The sequence below is a fragment of the Oncorhynchus clarkii genome, chromosome 32, assembly GCF_045791955.1.
Source record: "Oncorhynchus clarkii lewisi isolate Uvic-CL-2024 chromosome 32, UVic_Ocla_1.0, whole genome shotgun sequence".
NCBI classification, from domain to species: Eukaryota; Metazoa; Chordata; class Actinopteri; order Salmoniformes; family Salmonidae; genus Oncorhynchus; species Oncorhynchus clarkii.
Genome location: NC_092178.1, coordinates 7,866,480 through 7,877,380, shown reverse-complemented (window position 1 = coordinate 7,877,380; position 10,901 = coordinate 7,866,480). Strand labels below are relative to the sequence as shown.

The 10,901-nt window shown below is 45.5% G+C and overlaps 1 protein-coding gene across 1 annotated transcript in view; it reads left to right on the top strand.

Annotated features, from left to right (window-relative positions):
• Nucleotides 1-3,380, top strand: part of LOC139392147 (gamma-aminobutyric acid type B receptor subunit 1-like) — a 157,448-nt gene extending 154,068 nt beyond the window's left edge. The window contains exon 18 of the mRNA XM_071139880.1: nucleotides 2,614-3,380. Coding sequence (XP_070995981.1) covers nucleotides 2,614-2,898 — 285 coding nt within the window. The 3' untranslated portion in view covers nucleotides 2,899-3,380. The remainder of the gene's footprint in view (nucleotides 1-2,613) is intronic.
• Nucleotides 3,381-10,901: the final 7,521 nt, after the last annotated feature.

Here is a 10,901-nt window from a genome sequence, read left to right as displayed (position 1 = left end):
GTATAGGATCAGTTATGGTATACAGTAGGTATAGGATCAGTTATGGTATACAGTAGGTATAGGATCAGTTATGGTATACAGTATGCATAGGATCAGTTATGGTATACAGTAGGTATAGGATCAGTTATGGTATACAGTAGGTATAGGATCAGTTATGCTATACAGTAGGTATAGGATCAGTTAGGGTATACAGTAGGCATAGGATCAGTTATGTTATACAGTATGCATAGGATCAGTTATGGTATACAGTAGGTATAGGATCAGTTATGGTATACAGTAGGTATAGGATCAGTTATGGTATACAGTAGGTATAGGATCAGTTATGGTATACAGTAGGTATAGGATCAGTTATGGTATACAGTAGGTATAGGATCAGTTATGGTATACAGAAGGCATAGGATCAGTTATGTTATACAGTAGGCATAGGATCAGTTATGTTATACAGTAGGTATAGGATCAGTTATGTTATACAGTAGGCCTAGGATCAGTTATGCTATACAGTAGGTATAGGATCAGTTATGGTATATTGTAGGTATAGGATCAGTTATGTTATACAGTAGGTATAGGATCAGTTATGTTATACAGTAGGTATAGGATCAGTTATGGTATACAGTAGGTATAGGTACAGTTATGTTATACAGTAGGTATAGGTACAGTTATGTTATACAGTAGGTATAGGATCAGTTATGTTATACAGTAGGTATAGGATCAGTTATGTTATACAGTAGGTATAGGATATGTTATGTTATACAGTAGGTATAGGATAAGTTAGGGTATACAGTAGGTATAGGATCAGTTATGGTATACAGTAGGTATAGGATCAGTTATGGTATACAGTAGGTATAGGATCAGTTATGGTATACAGTATGCATAGGATCAGTTATGGTATACAGTAGGTATAGGATCAGTTATGGTATACAGTAGGTATAGGATCAGTTATGCTATACAGTAGGTATAGGATCAGTTAGGGTATACAGTAGGCATAGGATCAGTTATGTTATACAGTATGCATAGGATCAGTTATGGTATACAGTAGGTATAGGATCAGTTATGGTATACAGTAGGTATAGGATCAGTTATGGTATACAGTAGGTATAGGATCAGTTATGGTATACAGTAGGTATAGGATCAGTTATGGTATACAGTAGGTATAGGATCAGTTATGGTATACAGTAGGTATAGGATCAGTTATGGTATACAGTAGGTATAGGATCAGTTATGGTATACAGTAGGTATAGGATCAGTTATGGTATACAGTAGGTATAGGTACAGTTATGTTATACAGTAGGTATAGGATCAGTTAGGGTATACAGTAGGTAAAGAGTCTTTCTTTGCGATATATCCGTTCTTTCTGTAGGTCTGTGTTTTACTGTAGTTTTGGCCAGGAGTTTTTCCTGGCCACATGATGTACCAGGGAACTCAGGGGAAAGCCCAGGGCCTAGTTTTAGGTGATGAGTAGAGACCAGAGCTTTGCCTAGTCAGATCATATAGTCAGAACAACTCCTTGCCCTAGTTAAAGGCCAGCAGGTTATAATTTATTGAGTCGACTCATGTACTGGAGCCATCTCTGCATGGTGGTCACTAGCTGGCATACCCACAAAGTCATACAACCCTATTTTAACCCTTAACCACATTGCTTACTCTAATGCCTTACCGTAACCTTACATGAAGATATAAAAACTCATTTTTTATTCTAATTCGTTTTTACGATACAGACAATTTTGACTTTGCAGCTGGCCCCTTGAGTTCTGCCTCCAGTACAACACTCATGACAATAAACATCAACCTGATTAAAGATAGGTCATCATTAACTTTGAATATTACACACTCTCTACTCTTCTCTCTCTCCTCTCTCTCACTCTCTCTCTCTCTCTCTTCTCTCTTTCTCTCTCTCTCACTCTCTTCTCGCTCTCACTCTCTTCTCTCTCTTTCTCTCTTCTCTCTCTCACTCTCTTCTCTCTCTCTCTCTCTTTCTTTCTTTCTCTCTCTCTCCTTCTCTCTCTTTCTTCCTCTCTCTCTCCTTCCTCTCTCTCTTCTTTCTTTCTCTCGCTCTCTCTCTCGCTCTCCTCTCTCTCTGTCTCTCTCTCTCTCTCCTCCACCCTCTCTCTCTCTCTCTCCCTCTCTCTCTCTCTCTCTCTCTCTCTCTCTCTCTCTCTCTCTCTCCTCCACCCTCTCTCTCTCTCTCTCTCTCAATTCAATTCAATTCAAGGGCTTTATTGGCATGGGAAACATGTGTTAACATTGCCAAAGCAAGTGAGGTAGACAACATACAAAGTGAATATATAAAGTGAAAAACAACAAAGATTAACAGTAAACATTACACATACAGAGGTTTCAAAACAGTAAAGACATTACAAATGTCATATTATATATATATATACAGTGTTTTAACAATGTACAAATGGTTAAAGGACACAAGATAAAATAAATAAGCATAAATATGGGTTGTATTTACAATGGTGTTTGTTCTTCACTGGTTGCCCTTTTCTCGTGGCAACAGGTCACAAATCTTGCTGCTGTGATGGCACACTGTGGAATTTCACCCAGTAGATATGGGAGTTTTTCAAAAGTTTTTCAAGAGTTTTTCTCTCTCTCTCTTTCTCTCAATCACAGAAAGAAGAGAGGGTGTCAGAGCTGCGAAACCAGCTGGTGGAGCGACAAGCCCTCCGCTCCCGAAGACGACCTTCCACAGTCAACCTGAACCACAGCACGCCCCTTCTCCCTGTCCCCTCGAATGACCCCAAATCCCTCATTCCCCCACCGGGGTACCCCAACCCCACCTCAGACAACCACTCCCTCCCTCCATCGTTCTCCAACTCCTCCAACCTCTATCAGCCCGATGGGAAGATCAGTAGAAACAACTGCCACACCAGCCGGCTACAGCTCCTCTACAAGTGATCTATAGGAGGAGAGGAAGAGTGTTTGAAAGGGGGTATACGTTAGTGAATGAAGAATGAATGGAAGGCCAAGTAATCAGGTGAGGGGTAAGAGATGGGGTAGAGGAAGGAAGAGAGGCAGTAACTAGGTAAGGTAGTGATCAGAGGGTTAGTGATAGGTAAGGTAGGGATCAGAGGGTTAGTGATAGGCAGGGTAGTGATCAGAGGGTTAGTGATAGGTACAGTAGTGATCAGAGGGTTAGGGTTAGTGATAGGTAAGGTAGTGATCAGAGGGTTAGTGATAGGCAGGGTAGTGATCAGAGGGTTAGTGATAGGTACAGTAGTGATCAGAGGGTTAGGGTTAGTGATAGGTAGAGGGGGCAACAGGAGTCAAACGGTGATCCAATTTATTGAATGAGAAAGATCAGAGAGGCCGTACCTGAAGACAACTTAAAGAGAGGGGGATAGCTTCTGAAGAGACCAATTGAAATTGAGCTCTCTCTCTCTCTCTCTTCTCTCTCTTCTCTCTCGCTCTCTCTCTCGCTCTTCTCTCACTTTCTCTCGCTCTCTCACTCTCTCTCGCGCTCTCACTCTCTCTGGCTCTCTCACTCTCATTCTCTCTCGCTCTCTCTCTCTCTTGCTCTCTTGCTCTCTCACTCTCTCTCGCTCTCTCACTCTCTCTGGCTCTATCACGCTCTCCGTCCTTCTGTCTCTCCCTCCCCCTGGTGTCCAATAGATGCAATCATTCCATATTTATTTGTTGAGAAATAAGAACAACCAACGGTCTATAATTTCAAATACAGTAAACAGTTGTGTGTCTTCTAAACCTTAGAGCCTGATGCCTAAATCAGCCACAAGGGGATTTGATGTGTATATATTTAAGGTGTCTAGAGAGGAATAGAAGAGAGGTGCTAATGTTATGGGCGGCAGCGTAGCCTAGTGGTTAGAGCGTTGGACTAGTAACTGGAAGGTTGCAAGTTCAAACCCCTGAGCTGACAAGGTACAAATCTGTCATTCTGCCCCTGAACAAGGCAGTTAACCCACTGTTCCTCGGCCGTCATTGAAAATAAGAATTTGTTCTTAACTGACTTACCTGGTAAAATAACAAAAAGTGTTTTATGTACCAATAATATGTGTATACTGCAGCAGCGCCTCGTACATTACAGGAGAATCTGTAAGACACGCTTGTGATTGTACAGAGACATCAGGACTGACCTGTTTGTCTTTGTCAAAAAACATTTACCAGATCTGCTGGTCCATACAACTTCAACGTAAATTTCCAATCTATTTTTCCATCCCATGCAAAATGTATACTTATTCTTTAATGTCTTTATGTTTTAGAGGATCCTATTTCTCTTTTCAAGACACTGCTTTAGAGTTGGGATGTATTCCAGCTGCAAGATCATCTGTTTGTCGGCTGCAGGCTTTTCGTCCTTCACTAGAAAGTGTTTAAATTGTCCTGATTGCAGCAAATGAAGCGTAATTCATAAAGCTGAGCCTGAGCAACACTGAAACAGTTTGTTGTAATATTCGACCACAGCTGTTGTCGGAAGAGATTTCACAGATGATGAGACAGACAGAGGTGTCCAAAACCACAAGCCCCAGATAGGGAATGTAAACTGGAGAAAACAGGTTTTAACTGGAAAATTCCCAGGTTTCCAGCAATCCTGGTTGGAAAATTCCCGGAATCAGGAAGGAATAAACTGTAAATTTAGAATCCTACAACTGGAATTTCTGGAAAACCTGGGAATTTGGGGAAAATTACCATTGTTTTGCAACCCTATAACAGGCCAAAACATAATATGATTCATGTGTTATATAATACAACTAACAGTCGAATACAATTCATTTTATTTGAGCCCTTCTGAACATTTGACATTAGTTGGGCTCCAATGGTTAGAGCTTGGAGGAGATAGTACTTTAAGATTGTGTCAAAAAATAATCATTTGTATATTGTTTTACCTTTTATTTAACTAGGGAAGTCTGAACAAATTCTTATTTACAATGACGACCTACACCCGGCCAAACCCGGACGACGCTGGGACAATTGTGCGTCACTCTATGGGACTCCCAATCACAGCCGGTTGTGATTACAGCCTGGATTCGAACCAGGGTGTCTGTAGTGACCTCGAGCATCACTCGGGAGCCCATATGTTATGCTGGACAAGCCGTATAATACATACATTTATCCAACTTTTTTTCCTTTTTTCTCCCCAGCTCCGGCTATAAGCTATATGTGTCCCAAGTGGCTCCCTATTCCCTATTTAGTGCACTAGGGCCCATTGGGTTCTGGTCAAAAGTAGTGTACTATGTAGGGAATAGGGTGCCATTTGGGATACCATTTAAATTGAATCACTGATGATCCAGTTACTTCCTCAATGACCCCTGCTCAATGACCCCTGCTCAATGACCCCTGCTTCCTCAATGACCCCTGCTATGACCCCTGCTCAATGACCCCTGCTTCCTCAATGACCCCTTCTATGACCCCTGCTCAATGACCCCTGATCAATGACCCCTGCTTCCTCACTTGCTATGTCTGAACTGTCACTTTAACTGTGCTTTAGCAAATTGCTAACCGCATTGGTAACACTTAGGATATTCTTCCTAGCTGTTAATTTTTGTTCACCGTTAAACCCAGTATTACATGAAACGTAGCTCCTGACATGTACTAAAGTCCTCAAACAATATCAACGGTCAAATCTCCCAACCCTGTCATCAGTAGTTCTCTGTTTTGTTTTCTTGTTTTTTTGCTGGTTCTGCTATATGGTTTCATCTTTTTTCTTGTAAAACAATGTAAAAGAGGAAGGAATTTTTAAGCGCTGTAGTTTTTAGAGACAGACAGAAAGTAACACTTCCCCTAAATATTTTAGTCCAACGTGATGCCACTAGCACAAAGTGAGACCATACCCTGTATGTGTTTTCGGGTACCTTTCTCAGTGCCTGTTTCAAATCACTGTATTTGCCTTCTCAGTGTGCGTTCACCAGTGTTGTAATCTCGATCCCAGGATCATTTGCTATCTGCCATAAGCTCCGTTCATGTGCTGTTTAGAGGTTCTGTGAAACCAGACGGATTCAACAGCGAGAGAGCTGAGTGGGTGACTGGGTGGGTGAGTGGGTGGGTAACTGGGTGGGTGACTGGGTGGGTGGGTGACTGGGTGGGTGGGTGACTGGGTGACTGGGTGGGTGGGTGACTGGGTGACTGGGTGGGTGAGTGGGTAACTGGGTGGGTGACTGGGTGGGTGGGTGACTGGGTGACTGGGTGGGTGACTGGGTGGGTGGGTGACTGGGTGACTGGGTGGGTGACTGGGTGACTGGGTGGGTGACTGGGTGACTGGGTGGGTGGGTGACTGGGTGGGTGACTGGGTGACTGGGTGGGTGGGTGACTGGGCGGGTGACTGGGTGACTGGGTGGGTGGGTGACTGGGTGACTGGGTGGGTGACTGGGTGACTGGGTGGGTGGGTGACTGGGTGACTGGGTGGGTGACTGGGTGGGTGGGTGACTGGGCGGGTGACTGGGTGGTTGGGTGGGTGGGTGACTGGGTGGGTGGGTGGTTGACTGGGTGACTGGGTGGGTGACTGGGTGGGTGGGTGACTGGGTGGGTGACTGGGTGACTGGGTGGGTGACTGGGTGACTGGGTGGGTGGGTGGGTGACTGGGTGGGTGGGTGGGTGGGTGACTGGGTGGGTGACTGGGTGACTGGGTGGGTGACTGGGTGACTGGGTGACTGGGTGGGTGGGTGACTGGGTGACTGGGTGGGTGGGTGACTGACTGACTGGGTGGGTGGGTGACTGAGTGGGCGGGTGAGTGGGTGGGTGGGTGAGTGGGTGACTGGGTGGGTGGGTGACTGAGTGGGCGGGTGAATGGGTGGGTGGGTGACTGGGTGGGTGGGTGACTGGGTGGGCGGGTGAATGGGTGGGTGGGTGAGTGGGTGACTGAGTGGGTGGGTGACTGAGTGGGCGGGTGAATGGGTGGGTGGGTGGGTGAGTGGGTGACTGGGTGGGTGGGTGGGTGACTGAGTGGGTGGGTGACTGGGTGACTGGGTGGGTGGGTGACTGGGTGGGTGGGTGACTGACTGACTGGGTGGGTGACTGAGTGGGCGGGTGAATGGGTGACTGGGTGGGTGGGTGACTGAGTGGGTGGGTGACTGGGTGACTGGGTGGGTGGGTGACTGGGTGACTGGGTGGGTGGGTGACTGACTGGGTGGGTGACTGAGTGGGTGGGTGAATGGGTGGGTGGGTGAGTGGGTGACTGGGTGGGTGGGTGACTGGGTGGGTGGGTGACTGGGTGACTGGGTGGGTGGGTGACTGGGTGGGTCTATGGGGTAGTAATGCACTACTTTAGACCAGGGTCCATAGGGTAGTAGTGCACTACTTTAGACCAAGGTCCCTAGGGTGGACTAGATTATCAGCTTTGTGATGATGAGGAAAAACAATGTTGATTTAGACAGGCATACGGCGTACAGCGCATCTCCCTCTCTGGACCAGTACGACGCAGCACCTGCTCAGTTCTAGTAACAGCACCTCTGCTCAGTTCTAGTAACGGCACCTGCTCAGTTATAGTAACGGCACCTGCTCAGTTCTAGTAACAGCACCTGCTCAGTTCTAGTAACAGCACCTCTGCTCAGTTCTAGTAACAGCACCTCTTGACAGTTCTAGTAACGGCACCTGCTCAGTTCTAGTAACAGCACCTCTACCCTCGTGTTCATTCACTAGACCCTAGTGTGGTACAGTATCCAGCTTGTTAAATGACTGTGATATGAGTTGTCTTGTTGTGAAGCACTTATGAATCTCTGCGTAGTACTTATGAAGCTGTTTATGTACGCGTTATAACGAGAACATTGTACAACCCAGTCCTCATGCCCGTCTGTACATATGGTTGTCAGTATTCTGTATGTAAATGTATAATATATATAATGTATAGCGAGCTCTGTGTAGTCGGGAATACTGTAATGATACCAGTGATGTTTATACAAAACGAGGATATGGACAATATTGACATTGTGTAAAATGATTATTATGATAAATGTATTATCTTGCTCATACATACGTAGTATACATAGGGTATTTAAATTATATATATATACATATACATATATACATACATATACACACACGACTGGTTAACATTTGAGATGTGCAATGCAAAAGGAGTGATTATATGAAAAATAAAGTATGTTTTTATTTGCATAATATATGATGTTGGATAATAATAATAAATAATACATAAGACATAATATTATGTATTATAACATAATATATTCACATTGTGTTGTATGAGATGTTGGACATGCTGTGATTTACCACCTTGAGGAATATACAGAGCATCAATGACTACAGATTAAAGGACAGATCACGAATCACAAAGGACGTATGCTACCTTCACACACACACACACACACACGCACACACACACACACACACACACACACACACACACACACACACACGCACACACACGCACACGCGCACACACACGCACACGCGCACACACACGCACACGCGCACACACACACACACACACACACACACACCAAATACAAACACACAAACACACACCACACATATACACACACACCACACACCAAACACACACACACCACACATATACACACACACACCAAACACACACACACACACACACCACACATATACACACCAAACACACACACACACACCAAACACACACACACACACACCACACACACACACACACACACACCAAACACACCACACATATACACACCAAACACACACACACCAAACATATACACACACACACACCACACACCAAACACACACACACCACACATATACACACACACACCAAACACACACACACACACACACCACACATATACACACCAAACACACACACACACCAAACACACACACCACACACACACACACACACACACCAAACACACCACACATATACACACCAAACACACACACACCAAGCATATACACACACACACCACACACCAAACACACACACACACACACACCACACATATACACACCAAACACACACACACACCAAACACACACACACACACACCACACACACACACACACACACACACCAAACACACCACACATATACACACCAAACACACACACACCAAACATATACACACACACACCACACACCAAACACACACACACCACACACACACACACACACACCACACACACATTAACACACCACACACACACACACACACACACACACACACACACACACCACACATATACACACCAAACACACACACACACCACACATATACACATTCCACACATATACACACCAAACACACACACACCACACATATACACACACACACACCACACACACACACACACACACACACACACACCACACACCAAACACACATACACCACACACACACCCACCAAACACACACACACACACACACCACACCACACCACACACACACATACACACACACACCACACCACACGTACACACACACACACACACACACACACACACACACACACACACACACACACACACACACACCAATAATATCTCCACTAGATGACGTCTTGTCTTCTTACCTGTTCTACTTCTTCCACTCCTCTTGTCTTTCACTCCTTCCTTTTTTCTTATGAAGATTGTCCCTGAGTCAAGGCCTCTGCCTGGATTCCACAAGGCCTCTAACTAGATTCCCCAGGGCCTCTGCCTGGATTCCACAAGGCCTCTGCCTGGATTCCACAAAGCCTCTAACTAGATTCCCCAGGGCCTCTGCCTAGATTCCCCAGGGCCTCTGCCTGGATTCCACAAGGCCTCTGACTAGATTCCCCAGGGCCTCTGCCTGGATTCCACAAGGCCTCTGACTAGATTCCCCAGGGCCTCTGCCTGGATTCCACAAGGCCTCTGCCTGGATTCCACAAGGCCTCTGCCTGGATTCCACAAGGCCTCTGCCTGGATTCCACAAGGCCTCTGACTAGATTCCCCAGGGCCTCTGCCTGGATTCCACAAGGCCTCTGCCTGGATTCCACAAGGCCTCTGCCTGGATTCCACAAGGCCTCTAACTAGATTCCCCAGGGCCTCTGCCTCCATTCATACCCTGCGTCCCAAATGGCACCCTTTTCCGTAAATAGTGCACTACTTTTGACCAGGATCCATAAGGAAACCCATAGGGCTCTTTTTAAAAAGTATTTTCTTGTTTTGTTTTGTCACATGCACGAGATGAAGGAAACCGCACCCTGCTCTTGATAGTATCACTGATCTTTAATAAGCTTTACGTTATCGGCCTCACGGCCTTCGTCAGAGCTTTTGTGAATTAAAAAAAAAGGACGTATGCTACCTTCACACACACACACCAAACACACACACCAAATACACACACACACACACACACACCACACATATACACACACACACCAAACACACACACACACACACCACACATATACACACCAAACACACACACACACCAAACACACACACACACGCACCACACACACACACACCAAACACACCACACATGTACACACCAAACACACACACACCAAACATATACACACACACCACACACACACACACCACACACCACACACACACACACACACACACACACACACACACACACACACACACACACACACACACACACACACACACACACCACACACACACACCACACATATACACATTCCACACATACACACACCACACATATACACACACACACCACACACCAAACACACATACACCACACACACACACAAACACCAAACACACATACACCACACACACACACACACACACCCACCAAACACACACACACACACACACCACACCACACCACACGTACACACACACCACACACACACATACACACACGTACACACACACACACACACACACACACACACCAATAATATCTCCACTAGATGACGTCTTGTCTTCTTACCTGTTCTACTTCTTCCACTCCTCTTGTCTTTCACTCCTTCCTTCTTTCTTATGAAGATTGTCCCTGAGTCAGGGCCTCTGCCTG